This window comes from Falco punctatus (genome assembly GCF_963210335.1).
Source record: "Falco punctatus genome assembly, chromosome: Z".
NCBI classification, from domain to species: domain Eukaryota; kingdom Metazoa; phylum Chordata; class Aves; order Falconiformes; family Falconidae; genus Falco; species Falco punctatus.
The window spans coordinates 31,578,726-31,595,623 of record NC_137586.1 but is presented as its reverse complement, the minus strand read 5'-3'; the positions used below and the strand labels follow the sequence as shown (position 1 = coordinate 31,595,623).

The window sequence follows — 16,898 nt, the reverse complement described above, 5'->3', positions numbered from 1 at the left end:
AATAATATTCAGGTAGTTTGTTTACTGTGACATCCCACAAGCACTGTAACTAGTTGGAATAAAAACCACAAAAGTTTGGTGCATTGAACTTTATACCTATTACGCCTGTTTTAAAAATAAAAATAAACAAAGAGTAATTGTTTATAATTATGAAAATATATTTCAGATAGATATCAAGAATATTTTGAAAAAAACTGGTCTAAAAATGAAAAGCAATTGGCATAATTCTAAATTTCAAGAATTAGCATAATTTTATATTTCAGTGATGCTGAAGGGTGAAAATGCATGGATTTTACTTTATTAAAATTTTTCATCTGCTGATGTTTGCATGGGATAGACAGAACAATGGGTTAGAGAAGTCACCAAAAAAAAAAGTTCTGAAGAACTCTATGGCACACACCACAGTGGATCAGCAGCACATACAAGGCATTAAAGAAAACAGTCTCTGTAAGGTCCCTTTCTATTCTTTCTTTACAATGGTTATTTGAACTTCTTTTTCTGAAAAATTCCCTTTCAGTTCAAATGAATATAAAATTCACTAACACAAAGCCAAAACCAAAACATAATCACTGGATACAAAGAAAACTCCCTCAACCAAGCATAATGGACATACTAGCCAGAGATAACACAAGACAAACGGTTGTCGCCAATGTTGTGTACTGGAGCTTGCACCATCACATCTAAAAAGGTCCAGGCACCACCCTTTAATAGCACAAAGGAAAGAGGATAGCTCTCCACTCTTCTCTACTTTTCCTTTTCTTGTCAATAAACACAAGATGGCTGCTAACTAACTCCTAGTTTCTCAGTGGTCATGAACACTCCAAAAATTTATTAAAAGTTGGAAGAAGCTGTAAAAGAATAGCATCTTGTAACAAAAAAAAAAAAAAAGTCATTAGAACATACTAGGAAAGGCTTTGATAGAGCACCAACTGATTTGTATGCAGGAAGTTCTAAGCTTCCGTACCAGAATACTCACTTTGTTATCTTTATGTGGAACAATTCTAGCATTTGCCACCTCCAAATAACCACAAACATAACCATTAATATCCACAATCACAGTTAGCTAGGAAATTGTCAGAATCAATATGAAACCAATTGGGACTGCTCACAGGCTTCAAAGCTAAAATTGCAGTTTGCCTTTCTGAACAGGAATATGAAACTACACCTGAACTACAATGAAATGTGAAACAGAAGAACTAAAGTCCAGAATAGACCAAGCACACTAGTATAAAATATCAGGGGGAGGGGGGGGGTGGTGGAACATCTTTCTCTTGGCAAGGCCTTTGTTACCTGCACTGTCAGACAGCCCGACAGCTCAATTGGAAGTGACAAGAAATCCAGAGTCTCAAAATAGAGCATTTTTATGCACAAGTATAGACCACTTGTAAAATGCCACATTTTTCACGTAAATACATGTAGCATCCAAAAGCATATATATTCCATACTGTTTGCATAAGTATTAAGAGATTCTGTATCATTTCTGCATCAAAAAAAAAATTGCTGTAAAACACATCAATCTATTGAAGAAATACAATTTACAAAACCTCATCCTTTTTTTCCCCTTTAAAAATCACTACATTAAAACAGTTTAGGTGATACTACTTTTGGCTCAGAATATTAATTTGGGCATTTTCTCATTCTTACTGAATATCAATCTTATCAATGAATATCAATCTCTCTGCATAACTTTATACGTAAACATTTTAGTACGCTACTTAGGCTAATACTATGTTTTAACATCAACTGATTTGTGGTATTAGAGTATCAACAGCCAACAACTTACATGTGAAACATAACCAGTCCTTATCTCACCTGCAACCTTGACATTATCCAATAAATGTTGATCCAGCTGCATTCTGCTGCTGTTTTCTTCTTCCCCAGAAGGCAATTCTGTGTTTACCAGTCTCACTTTTTTCCCAGGTTCTTCACTGACCTTGAAACCATCAGTAGTTGCTTCAGTCACTATGATTTCTGCACCAGCTACCACAGCAGATACTCTCTTGTCCTCTGGAGTTTTAAGCTTTTTAGATCGAGATCTGGTATGCTGGAAGCTGCCATAAGAGATATTGCTGTCAGAGTAGAATGTCTGTCTTGGATAAGATAAAAGTCTACCAATATATATGTCCCTTTCACCTGCTTAAAGTGGTAAAAAAATGACAATTTTTCATCTTTTTGTGTTGAGATAGTGTTTACAATTTATTAAGTGATAGATTAACAATTGATTGGATTTAACCTTCTAATCTTTTATCACCGTTCTACAGAAAAGTTATTAAACTGTAAAATAACCTTAAGTAACTATTACTTAACCAGCATCCAAGCCAGCTCTTTAATGAATCATTCTTTTGAACCTGAAAGAGAGTAACTGTTACAAAAGTCATGAAGACAAAACATTCTCAGTTGCACTAAGATCAGGTGGGATTTCCAAAACCCCAATGCAACTAAAACACTAGTCTGAATACCCTTGTAAAATCAGGTCTGTTTGATTATCTTGTAAGTTTTTATGTGCATTTTACACAAATAAAAAGCATCTGAAAGAAGGAAAAATTCTGATCACCAAATATTTGGAATGGCTACAAAATCAAGCAATACATTTCATAATGCTGAGTAAAAAACAAAGTTGAAATCAAAGCTTCACCATAAGTTTTTTCACCCTCAGAAGTAGAAGGGAAAGGCCAAAGCAGGAGAAATGGCATCATCTGTCATAAACCAGTTTTTTATTGATGTGCTTGGGATAAAAAGTAACTAGAGATTAGTCTAGTTTCAAATTCAACTATGTGACACGCAAGGAGATTTTTATGTGCTTCATCACACAAGTTTCAAAGCTCATAACACACTAGGGATAAAAGCCCCACTATGGCAGGTGAACCAGGAGTTTTAAAAAGGTTTTGCATCTTAGGCTACAGACATCTCCAGAAAACATTTTGCCTCCACTTACACTTTACACTATGTCCCCCAATCTTTCAACACCCTTTCCATAAAATAGTAATTTCTAGAAAATTTGCCAGACTACAAGACATCCATCAGTTCACACTGAAATATAACAGTAAGTATTATTACTGTTTACATAGAGTCATTAGGTGTTCTATCATAGCAAAGTATTTCAGCCGTAAATGTCAGTTTTAAGCTTTCCCTGTTACTATATTCATGAAGATTTCCATAGATGGTATTTCTATGTTCACTCTGCTGAAACCTGTATTATTCCCATGATCAAAATTATGACAATTTCAATTGACACATTACACTAGAAACGAAGTGAATAAACATTTTGTCCTTTTTTTGACACACACATTGTTACAATGCCTGAACCAAAGCCAACTCAAGAATTAAACAGCATTGGAACTCTGTTTATGAGCTTAGCTAAGTGCATGAAATCAGCCCACATGTTCCTACGATAAAACTTTCAACACAGTAATTGCAATGTCTTTGCTTTTAGTTAAAACTGGCTACCCGTAAGGGTACTACCAAATGAATCACTGCTGGTCCAAATGTGAACTTGCAGTTACACTGGACAATGCATACAGCAAAACACTACAAGGCAAAATGGCATTCAAACAGCTAAACACCAGAATTTCTCTCTCTCTCTGTGCCTCCGTTAATGTTATACATATACTACCAAACCGGCAGCCCAGCTGCTTCCCTAGTTGTCTTCGAGAACTGTTCTACCCCAAGAATGTTCTTACCCAGAACAAACCCAGTGTGGTACTTCTCAGCTATAACTTTCCACCACAGCGACAGTTGGTCCTTTTCTTTACAGGTTGACTTTCCTATTGTTTTCCTCAAGAAATACATTAACTTATATAGAAAATGAGGAAATTCAGTTTAAGAGCAAGTTAAGAAAGTAACTATATTGTAAAATAATTTGAAGAAGAAGGTCTTAAAAAATTCAATATTATCTGTAACCCTGCAAACTGCACTCTGCAGCAAATAGATACCAATAAAATTGCCCACTGTAGGCTAGAAAATAAGTAGATCATTATTGGATAATGAAGAAGAAAATCCATAAAGATCCTGTTAAGTAAGACAGGAAAGCATCAGTGTTATGTTTGTGCAATGCAAACAAGAAACACGATGCGCACAAGTAAATAGTCCAGCTATGAAACTGCTTTAATATGTCAAAGCTGCGATAGCTTCAGTGACAAGCTGAGAAACTTATTTCTCCTGGTTTTCTTGGTGGTGTCAGCACCAACAACCGAGATTTAGACCTTCCTTATGCTAAGTTATGATCTGTGATTGACCTGTGGTAGACACAGAGAGTATGCACACAACTGCAGTACTGCAAGAGTGTGCCAAATAGGCAGTGACAGCTCCTTGGAGTTAGACAGTAGTAAGGGCTAAGGCTATTGCTAGAGATTTCACACAGCTGTTGGGATTCTGCCACAGCTTTATGATAACTTTCCATTTTAACCTTTGCCTCAACTCTTAAGAGACTTCTCTCCTGTATTCTGGTTTCAGATGACACTAGAAACAACAGTAACCACTCACAACTTGAAAATTTCCATGGAATAATCTCTACTAAAAAAAGATTCTAAATACCACACTGGAATGCATTTTGATACTCCCCATACTCATTAACTTCAGCTATCCACATAACTCTAAGTTAAATTAATTTTTCATGGTCATTCTAAAAAAAAAAAAAAAAAAGACTTGATTGTCCCCAAGTTCGTTTTAACACAGAAAAAAGAAAAAAAAAAACTTCATCTGAAGTAAATGAATTAAAATAACGCATCAGAGAAAGTGGCAAAAGAAACAAAACTGGCATCAGTGAAGACAATTAAATGAAAAATAACAAAACAGAAATACCATTGGGGAAACTTCTTTGCTTTCCTTCTTCTCTGTAGCCAGGTCTTTACTTCAGGTGTTGATTCAGGAGTTGGTTTTGTATGATCAATGGTGTACAAATCCTTCCCTTGTTTCCACAGCTGGTATCTGTCTGGTTGAAACTTCCTCACAAAGATGTCCATAGATATCGTCACCACGTTTTTCATACAAGTGCACTGCAAGAGAAGACAGGAATTTATAAATGGTAAGTAATAGAAAATGCCACAGTTTACAGTAAAGAAAGTCCAAAAAAAAAATCCCACATGTGAAAACCAGCTCTACTTTGATCAAAAATTTCCATTCTCCCCTCACTTCTTCAGGGGGTAAGGATCTTTCAAGAGAAGACACTATCTGAACAAACGTGACACACTAGGATTCCACAAAAGTATTCACGGACACTCCATTGTTTGATTAACTCCTACAGGTTAAGACCAAGAAGAAACTATTGCATTTATTTTAGCTTTGTTAGCCATTTTTTATAGTGCAATACCATGTTGAATCCAGAGACTGCACAAACCTTCTGTGGCATCACAAGTTTCTTTTCAAAATAACTCACGCAGTACCTGTCTGACCCAAAAGTCTTTGCAGGTGTATAGTCCTAGCTTCTAACTCTTCAAAACAAAATGCATATGAGTACCGTATCAATTTATAGTTTTGCCAAGGTTTTTCTACAAAGAGGAAGACACAAGCAGGAGAGGGTAATATTATGTTTAAGGTCTAGAAAGGTGGGTTACAAATGTATAATCTGACCTGCGCAATGCAGACCCTGAAATCTCATGAGGAACTTCCCTCATCAGCTTTAGTCCTTGATTTTAGTCCCCCAAGAATTTTTGCATTGGTTTTCTTTACATATTATGCATATGAGTGAAATATTTTAGACTTATTTGAATAAACTCTTAATTATGGTCATTGAAAATGCAGAGGAGTGTTCACTTGGCATACTTTAGATGCTGAGACAATTTTCAGACTAAAGTTACTGTCCCTAATGCTCAAAAATACCTAATATTAGGAGATTGCAATAAGTAAATCAATATGCCTAGAGCACATAAACTATTGCGGTGGGTTAACTTTGGCTGACTGCAAGGTGCCCACCAACCTGCTCTCTTTCTCCCTCCTCAGCAGGACAGGGGGAGAAATAAGATGAAAAAGCTCACAGGCTGAGCCAAGCACAGGGTGATCACTGACCAATTACCATCACAGATTTAACCTGAGGAAATTAATTTATTGCCAATTAATAACAGATTAGGATAGTGCAAAATAAGAACAAAATTAAAGCCAGCTTCCCTCAACCCCCTTTTTCCCAGGCTCAATTTCACTCCTGACTCTGGTGTCTGCAGGGATGTTTCTCTCACGTGCTCCTCACTCCTCTCTCTCACAGCTGCTGCACTGTGCTTTTTACCCTTTCTGAAATATGTTATCCCAGAGGGGCCACCAGAGTCACTGACGGGTTCAGCTTTGGGCAGCAGCAGGTTCATTCTGAAGTCAGCTGGACCCGGCTCTGCCTGACATGTGGGCCAGCTCCTGATCCCTTCTCATGGAAGCCACTGCTGCAGCCCCCCGACACTACCCACACCTTGCCACGTAAACCTGACTGGCTAAAACATACAGTCTCAAAAGGAAAAAACTTTTAAAGAACTTGGTGTTACAGCCAAGTGACTCTGTTAAATGGTAAAACTGAGAGTGTTGTCTTTCAGATGAACAGATATATATATAAAAAGAAAAGGTAAATTCATATCCTGGCCTTCTGGTTTCCTACAGCTAGTTTCATCACCCCTTTTAAACAAGGAGGGTGTTTAATCATAGAAAAATTGAACACAAGAGACTGAATGCTTTTCTAATAACTAGTTTTCTGTGTGCTAGATAGCATTCTTTATCTGCTATTTCTACCCATCATTTCTAGTCCACTCCTCTTCCTCTTGAAAAACGTAAGATACATAATGGAAAGAAGGCATCCAAGACATATTAAAAATGCTTGGTTTCCTTTCAGTGTCAACATCAATATGCTGTGTATTCACAACATTGCCCCCTAATGCAAGACAGGAGAGAAAAAAAAATCAACATAGAAACTGTAATTTTATGCAGCTGTCTTTAATGATAGTTCTTACCCAAAATATGATCTGAATTTTCCTTTTTCAAAAAACATGTATATACATACATATACACATATTCTGTAAAAGACTTAACCTTATCTGAAGCAGTATGTCTCATTCAGAGAGTCCTTGATCAGTCACAATGAACAGCAACAGAAAAGCAACTAAGATACTTTTGTATACTGGAAAGGTGCATAGATGGTCCACTGTAATGTTAACTTTTTTTAATTAGATTCGTAACAAAAGCAACCAGTGCTGGTTTTTCTCTTCATTTAAACACAAAATCTTTTCATATTCAAGCCATGTTGCTACACTGATTAGAAAGGGTTGTTAAACCAAAAATTTAGAGGTTTACTGGTTTTGCTATTAGACAACAAGGCTTCCAGTTGTTTGGAAGAAAATAATTGCTTGTCAGCACTGAAGTAACAAAGAATAAAATACATCAAGAAATAAAATGCATTCTATGATGGAATGATAATAATATATGAAAAGACTCAAAATAAATTACGTTTAAATGAGGCACAGAATTTCTGTCTGTCAGTAATCTTTGATCAGTTTCCACCACATTTTAACAGAACTACTGTAAATTACTTTAAAAATACAGACCAGTATTAGAAATATCAGAATGTTTTACAAGTTTCAAAGCGTTTAAAAACATACACTTCTGACTGAAATGTAACGGAGAAACATTGGGCTCAACAATATTACTGCTTGCCAAACAATAGAGAAGACAGGCTTCTAGGCACTGAAGGCTGGAAATATTTGGAAGTATCGTATCAGGCAACAACAGCAGGTACGTTTTGAAAACAATTTCCACTCATATTCCCTAAAATGAGCCAAGAAAAAAAAATCTTTTGCTTTGATAAGTAATCTTGAGGATTTTTTGTTCTTAGTGGTGGTGGTGATGGTTTTTAACATTTTTTTTCTTCACTTCCCATTTGACTGACTTGTAGCTGACAGTTATATAGCTTCCTGCTTGCAAGACAAAAAAGTGACTGAAATATTCTCTCTAAAGCAAAACTAAATGTCATTCTGTTGAAGAAGTCTCTAGGGACAGACAGAAAAGGGACATGCTACTGTCTACTAAAATACAGTGATACTTTCATGCATCACAATAATTTTGGAAACATCTTTTGATACTTTTAAAAGTAAATGAAAAATCGAAGTTTTTGGATCACCATGTAAAATACAATTGATGCTGCCATAGATAAATATTGCAATCTTTGAACTGGAAGAAATTATTTTCTGTATGCAGTAGAATTAGTCTGATACATATTCCTCAATCAAAGATTAGTATTAGAAATCAGAATATTTCAGGGAACAGAACTCTATCACAAATCTTTGATACTACTACTATCATCAATACCAGCATTACTATTATTATTATTATTTATTCTAACAATGATACAGCCTGGAGGTAAGCAATTAAAATAACATTTATTAAAAGCTGCAAGCTTTATAGCAATGAATTGGAAGAAAAATGTTTCAGCAACTTTAATTGGTATAACTAAATGAGAGATACATTTGTAATATGAGAAAATTACCTAGGAGAGACATACTCTGCTGAGAGAATTTTTTAAAACACTTGCTATTTCTGAATGGACAAAAAGAATAACTATTTTGAGCTAAAAAATAATAATTAAAAAGATTTAATTGTTCCCGTTTTGGAATCCAGGAAAATTTAGCAGAATACAAGAAGCTTCTCAACCTATGCATTTTAAGAGTTAGACACATACTTAAGCACATTTTGAAATATGAACATTTTTCTTCTAAGCAGAATCACAGACTCATAGAATCATTTAGGTTGGAAAAAAACTTTCAGACCAAGTCCAGCCATTAACCCAGGACTATCCAGTCCACCACTAAACCATGTCCCTAAGCACCTCATCTATGAACTTTTTAAACACTTCCAAGGATGGTACTTCCACCACCTCCCTGGGCAGCCTGTTCCAATGCTTGACCACCCTTTCAGTGAACAAAGTTTTCCTAATATCCAATGAAGCCTTCCCCTGGCGCAACCTGAGGGTGTTTCCTTTTGTCCTGTTGCTTCTTATCTGGGAGAACAGACCAACCCCCTCCCGTCTACAGTCTCCTGTCAGGCAGCTGTAGAGAGCAACAAGGTTTCCCACCACCACCACCCACCACCACGCCCCCCCCCAGCCTCCTCCTCTCCAGGTTAAACAACTCCCGTTCCCTCAGCTGTTCCTCAGAAGACTTGTGCTCCAGACCCTTCACCAGCTTCGTTGCCCTTCCCTGGACACACTCTCACTGAGGTAACTGTAGAATTCGTGTTCTGAACATGGAGCATATTGACCCATTAACATCTATGCTAGTACCTAAGAACACTTCTTGAAACACGTACCATTAAGAATCAAGTACATGCCTTAAGGGTCTTTCTAATACTGCATCATTAATATTTACATTCTTTCATCACACAGAATCACTGGATTTTTAAAACTAACAAAAATATTCACTCTGTAGAGAGTATCATATTTTGCTGTAACAGAAAGTAAATTGATGATTTATCTTATTATTTGACTAGTAGAAGGGGAGTAATATTTTTTAGTACCACAGTTCTAAGCACCAAGATGTATATCCAGAGTCAAGCCTTTGTGATTCATATCTTTCCCTTTTAATGAACTATACCTAATGATGTATCTTCCAAGATGTGAAATCATGTCCTTATCCACAAAAATACCTTCTCAACCTAAACGTCAGTTGTTATACTACAGTATTACAATATTGAACACATTAAGCTTAAGACAGCTGGAAGATTTTGGACATTTTGTACATTGCACATTGGATTTTGGTAATGAAAACGTGATTTTCACTTTATCTGAAATCTACTTTGGTTAAAATTCTTCCAAAGTCTTCATTTGAGGAGTAGTATTCCATTAGGTTAAATTGTTGTCCTTCCTCTACGTAATCGTTTCAGGAAAAAAAGAGGCACCTAATTCACATTACACCTGTACAGTAGGTAAACCCTTTTACTACACATCTGTGGAACAGCATGTTGTGAAACCTAACAGTCAAGAGAAACCATGATAAGTTCTCTTCTTTGTAAAGAGAAAACGGATTTTTACAAAACACATAATAAACCATGAGGCGAATACTGGGCTGGCAACCTTCTTTATATGCTACACAAGCGCCAATCCACAAAGCTTTCTCTAAAAATGATCTAATCAATTTTTCACTGATACACCTTCCTAAGTGCTTATAATGATTAAAGCTTTCTTCACGGTACAGTGGCGATGATGTATTTATTGGAGACATTTTAAATAATTTAGATTCTTCTTACCAGCTTAACTTCAACTGCACTGAATAGACTATTTCACCCACTATATTTACTCTTCTTGTAATACTTTAAACAAAGCATGTTCAAACAACATAAAGAAATGCATTTTCATTAACAACAATTTAAAGTTACTGCAACTGGAACAGTTTCCTGTGGACTACCTGAAGAAGTGCTTGATAGTGTTAGGAGAACAGGATTTAATTAAACCTGGTGATCATCACTGTTCTTTGCTATGTAATCAGGCAGTGACGTATTTTCATACTGACCTTTTGGCAACTTGTAGGCAGTGTTGCAGAAACCTTTGATATCAGTTAGCCACCTCTGCAAGCTTCAGTAGATCAAGCCTTCCTTTGATAAGTCATAAAGAGTACACTCACTTTTCCCTGATACATCCAGTCACACACAACAAAAATACAAATTCAATACTCTTTATACATATCCCACAATGTTTTGGGTAAATAATAGAACAAAGTGTTTCTAATAAATTCATTACTTGTATTCATTTATGCATAAGTAAATAGTCTGCAATATTTAAATAGTGCATTACGAAATACCTGTTTTTTTTCTGGATTCCTATTTTCAGTTTGTTTTACACTTCCACATAATCCCACCTACACATTACTGCACAAAAAAAGACTCATTATTACACAGAACTGATTCCATCAGCATCAGATGCTATTGCAAAAATGCAGCCATTTTCCTCCAATTCCTTTGAAACCTGGGCAACAGAAACACTATGACAGGACACAGCTGAAAGAACCCCAACTTTCTTTCACTCCTCAGCTCTTCTTTATCTTATCTGCCTGTTAACTCCTTTTTGATTAAAGTCTTTCTTTGCTTATATGACCCAGAAACCAGCATGAGTTAGGCGTGTAGATGAGAAACCCAATGAAATTTAAAATGGAAGCTATGCATCAGTCTATGATCCAAAGAACTTGCTGGAGAGAGGTAAAGATGAGGACAGAAAGGTATTCCCACACACAGCGAGAGGCGAGGAGATTTACATACATTTGGTAATTTCACAGTCGTCCAACTCTAAATCTAAGCTGTCATCCAGAGTAACAGATTAATGTACGGGTCAGCATTCTAACTCACCAAGTTTCAACACCTATCCATGCAGTAATTTTAAGCATGGGGGGAAAGGGAGGACTGTTGCAATACATGCTGCCAGATACAATGCAGTGCAAACTATAGTTGCTAACAAAGATCAACCCTTTTGAGTGCAAATAAAACAGTTGAAAGGATATCTCCATAAGACAATTGTTTAAGGTTACTGCTGGTTTGGGGGTTGTTTGGGGTAGGGTGGGACTTTGTTTAGGGTTTTTTTGTAACGTATCTTGAAAATAATTCCTTGGGTTTCCACTATCCTACACTTGTGTGTCCTACTACTCTAAATCCTTTACTCATACCTTTCCTGGCACTATTCTTGCCCCTTGGAAGATTTAAAATCATTATCTATTAACTTTTTTCCTCCTCCTTCTGATTTTACTCTGTATTTCTAGCCAAAATTCTTCTCATATTTCATTCACATTCACTTCTCCATCCACCCTTGATGCCTATACACAGAAACACTTTGCCTGGAGACTTTACCTCTCTGCTGTGTGTCAATCCTTCTCTTAGCTCTGCATTGTTTCCTTTCTTAGTGCCTTTGGACTACATTTCCTCAGATCCAGAAAATGAAGTCTTCTGTCCCTTAACTTAAATAGTCCTGTAACTCCTGTATTTTAAAATGGAAGAATTTAGACCCTGTGAAGTTATAATTTATTGCGAAGAAATTAATCTCCGTCTGCAGCAGACCAGAATTAACCCATTCTAAAATATCCCCCGAAGTAAGAAAACAAACACTCTGTGCAATAATATGTGTGTGTATATATATATCATTAGAAACCATAACTTGTTGTGCAATACCTAATATGGACCCATTACCATGTCATTCCTCATCTTGATTACACAAATTCCAAGTCATTATCACAGATTTACTTACAGAAAGTTTACTACTATCAAGCATAGAAAAGGAATTTACAAATCACTCAAGTACAGCACTTCTGAATAATTACATATATCCTTAGCTCATGAAGTACAGCAAAGGGATAGTTGTAACATATCGTAGGTATGTCGTTATAATAGGAAACGTTCCTTCTCTACTCCTAAAAAAGAAATCGATAGGTTATCGATTTGAAAATTGTATTCCTACATACCAGCTGGGGAAACCCTCAAATTAGAACTCAACATATGGTAGATTCAAGGGGGTTCTGGGAAAGAAGACACACATACACACCTGGTATGAGAAGACAGGCTGAGGAAAAAGAGCTTTTTCTGTTGATTTGTAGTGTTGTTTATTGGCCAAAACAAACTGTTTCCTCCATTGCATTATTTAAGACCATTTTCTGGCACAATTAATATATCTATCTGTGTATCACTACTACTGTTGCTAGTTATTCCAGCAACCCCAATTATTGTCAGGGCTTTCAGAAGTCTTTTTTAAATTCAGGTTCAGGTTTAACAATAACTGAAGATTCATGGTAATATAACCATACGAGTATAGACACATTTTTTCCACCACCATTTGAATTTTTCAGAGCTCCAAACCTAGCTGCCACTATTAAAAATTATGGTTGCATTTAACACGTGATAATGCTCACAGACAGATTGTGTTGAAAACTAAATACTGTTAAGAGTCATCTAAAGCCTTAGAACTGCTGAGCGCTCCTCAGTGTCAATTCTGAAGCACAGCACAGCAAGGGGAGTAGTGACTTGCCCTTATATTAATCAAAGGATAAATTACTTTTTAAAGTTGAGAAAATATTTTTTTCTAAAACTTTGAAGATTTCTAAAATGTGTGACGTATTTTTCTCAGGTTTTACCTTTTAGCATCTAGAACATTGTATTAAGGGAAGTTAAAACCAGCAAATTAATGTTATCAATGGTAAATCACAGTACATAATGACTTCTGCCTGAGGGAAGAATGCAATGAAATTCTAATCAGAGGGAAAAGCTCTGGCCAAGTCTCATGTGAAGCATGTAAAGCACCATCATATTCATTAAATTTCCTTAAGGCATATGACAAACTCTTGCAAAAACCTTGTCTCAGTTTTTCAAAAAACTTAGATGCCCAGAATTCATCACTCATGTGATGTACATCTTGTACTTTCTATAAATGCTGAGTGAAACAGCAGACTGAATCAACCACTGTTTACTTCATATATCAATAACCTCACTGCTCCAATTGTTAGGAGTTATTCTTTACTGAAAATTCACAAAGGATAAGTACTACAAAAGTTAACACCTAACAGATTTATTCTAGATCATCAATCTACGTAATTATTTTTTGACCAAAATGATTCTTAAATCAAGTTATGTCTCCCAAAAACACTCCATCTGTACTCTTGCCCAGCAAAGCAGAACAATACTTAGAAAATCTATATACCTTCCAACAAATAATGAAAAAACCCTGTAGTTCTATACATCTTCATACCATGAATTTCAAAATGCTTTGCAAATATTAATGTTTCTTCCTGGTAACAGAGAAGAAGAAATCAGATCACAGAAAGGCTTGTTTGTCAAGGTCACAAGGAAAGCCACAGTCAGAACTGAGACTAGAATATATTTGATTTTCAGTTCCCTGCTCCAGATGTTAGACCTCATTTCTAACCTGAACAGAGTAAAATTATTATCCCAGTTCTCAAAATAATCTCTTCTTTTTTCCCCCCAAGGCTTTCCTACTATTCCAATTCTATTACAGAGAGAGAAAGAAAAAAAAGGGCAGAAAATATTAGTGCAAAAAATGATTATATGATCCTACCACATATTTTAAAAGGTAATAAAACCCCAGAATTTCAAATAACGTAACTTACCCTTCAATAAAAGATGGAAAGAAAAGAAACTAGCTATGCAATGTTCTAACACTAATTAAATCCAAACTCAGTAAGCAATGGAGCACTGTGATATTAAAAATAAATAAATAAAACAATAAAAGACCAAAACTCCAACCCTTGAAAGAAGAGGAATGCAAAGAAAAACCAAAAAACTTCTGAAGTTAGAACAAACTTCAAAAGGATGATTTTCTGTCATTGTTAAGTAAACCATGGGGCTGAGAACAAGGCAGTGTTGATGCTCTGTTAACACCTTGAGAAAAGGGGCTTTGTGACACATTGTCTAGGTTTGGCAAGGTAGGAGAGGATGAGAAAGCAGGAGACAATGTCAGTAAGAAAAAAACTGCAGAATCCTCTATGACTTTTCCTCTAATAAATAAAAGCTGCATGGAAAACCCATCAAAAGTTGTCCTGTTCAGACACTGACACGTTCGTGCTATAAGCCATCTTGCAGGCCTATGAAGCAAGCCCCTCAAATGTTCCTACCGGGGTACTGAAGTGCCAAGTTGAGTGTGAAAACAGTAACACTAAAAGAATGAAATCTACTCACAACTCAACTCTTACAGTTAGTATCTTGGAACACTGGGCTCAACTATTAAAATTACTCAAATATGTAACTTGCAAAAATATGAATCAAAAGAGCGGAACCAGAGCATTATATATTTTGCCTGCCGCAAAGAGGAAGGAGTAGCTGAACCAAAGGAAAATTCATTGCATGAAGTACGCATTCAAAATAGGGTGAAACTACCCCTAGACATTTTTGAAGAAATAGAATGTGCTTCTGTTGACTAAAGCTCTCATACAAAAAAACTGACTCACTGATGCAAAGCAAAGTCCCTTCTAGCAAGCACTGGGTTATCAACAAATACATCATTGTCAGTGAAGATCCTAGAGAAACATCTGCCAATAGTCATGGAAAATTGAATCCATTCCTAGAAAATATGAGTTTCCAGCTAAAAAATATGATAGACAAACAGAAAGGCCCAGTGTAAACAGAGACAGAATTCAATTTAAACTCCTAATGAAAAAAAATGACAGACCATTCAAAGCAATGGAATTTCCTTCCACTCAAGTGGAGAAAGAAATGAAGGAACAATGATGTTGACAACACTTTTATGGCTTATGGTTTCTAAAAGAATGATAATCAAATGAAGGACTTGACAGAAGATGATGACCAACATTCCTCTTACCTCAGCTAATTTACCATGCCCTGGAGTTGGGAAAATAAACATTTCTTCAGTATTCACTGAAGCAGTGATCACAGTTCCTATGCTGACAACTATGGATATAAGGCAGAAACTTTCCTGAAAAAATATCTAACAATTCCGTTCTAGTGGTGGTCAAGCTTCTCAGAGAACAGTAAAAAAAAAAAAAAATATACACTAACTCCACAGATATATCAGATACATACATGTAATTTGTGTCTATGTTCATCGACCCATAAAAGAGAATGAGAGTTAAAGCAAACTGAACACCACCAACTGTTACAATAGGTAAGAATGAATATGAACCTAGTATACAGAGCTGAGTGTGGAGCAGGCAGACTCATTATCAGATAAGAAATTGAAAACCACTTACTAAGGTACTAGAATTACTTGCCATGTCTTTGGTTCAATACATTTTATTAAACCAGTCTGTAACAGGACTGTTCTCAATCCATTAGCTCTTTGTCTTACGAATCTAGTGCAGCTAATATCTCCAAGTATCAGTGTTACTTGGAATAGAAGCACTGACTTGCCATTAGCCTGTTCAGAAGTAGGCTAGATGGTCAAATTATTGATCCAAGAAATATCTGGCCCCATCAACAACTGCAATAAACAATAAAAATGCACATATTTGAAAAAAACCTATTTTTCTAATTTTATCGAGAGATTCACTTTGTGATGCATTACCTAGGATGCTGTTTTGCTGCTCAGGAAATACAGAATGAAAAAAGTTTGGTATTGCAGAGCATTATTACTATATAGTACTGGACAGTCAAAGAACTTCAGAACCAAGACCTGTACAGCTATGTAAAAGAGCAGGCAGCCACATACATCCACAGTCTTTCTCCCACACTCATACATCCATACAAGATGTTCCAGACAACCCTCTGAAGCTATGAAAGTAGTATGACCAGAGATCTGTGTGGCTGCAAAGCATATCATATCATAAGGTCATCACAGAATGGGTTGGTCGGAAGGGAACTTAAAAGATCACCCTGTTCCAACCCCCCAGCCATGGGCAGGGACACCTTCCACTAGCCCAGGTACCTCAAAACCCCATCCAGCCTGGCACTGAGCACTTCCAGGGATGGGGCATCATTACTTTCTTGGCTTTGTGACTGCTCTATTACCTATTTATACCAGCCTATACACTACCACAACTCCTTGGCATTAGGAGGTTGTGAAGAAGCACATTCAAAACAGTTTTGTCTTCATCAGTAAGTAGCTATGGATGATCCTTGACAAGCCATATGTTTAAACCAAAACCTCTTTACTATGCCTTAGTATTTTTATATCTGCATACAATTAAATGTGAGCTAACGGGTAAACTTTTAAAAACACTTTTCTAATACAGATAGAGCAAAAGGCTGTATAAGTGAAGACAGAAGGCTCACAAACTTACCTAGTGAGGGTTATGAAGCAGTAAGAGGAACTTAGGAAAAATGTTACCAAATGTTGATCATTTGTAGCAAATAGATTGAAAAGGCATCGCACTGTTATGGCAACTTTGCTCTTATCAAACAGTATGCTTAGTATAGTTTTTTTCCTTTTCTTTTTAAACAGAACACAATAAAGAATATGTGTCATTTTATCATTATACATTTTGGGTGGCTGTAGA

General features: G+C 36.2%; 1 protein-coding gene across 8 annotated transcripts in view; it reads right to left on the bottom strand.

Annotated features, from left to right (window-relative positions):
• Positions 1-16,898, bottom strand: part of KDM4C (lysine demethylase 4C) — a 308,684-nt gene that overhangs the window by 130,212 nt on the left and 161,574 nt on the right. For 7 of the 8 annotated variants that reach the window (XM_080372288.1, XM_080372287.1, XM_080372289.1 and 4 more), the window contains 2 exons: positions 4,801-4,994; positions 1,813-2,051 (listed from right to left, as the gene is read on the bottom strand). In XM_080372288.1, coding sequence (XP_080228414.1) covers positions 1,813-2,051; positions 4,801-4,994 — 433 coding nt within the window. The other variant, XM_080372284.1, reaches the window with a different exon arrangement.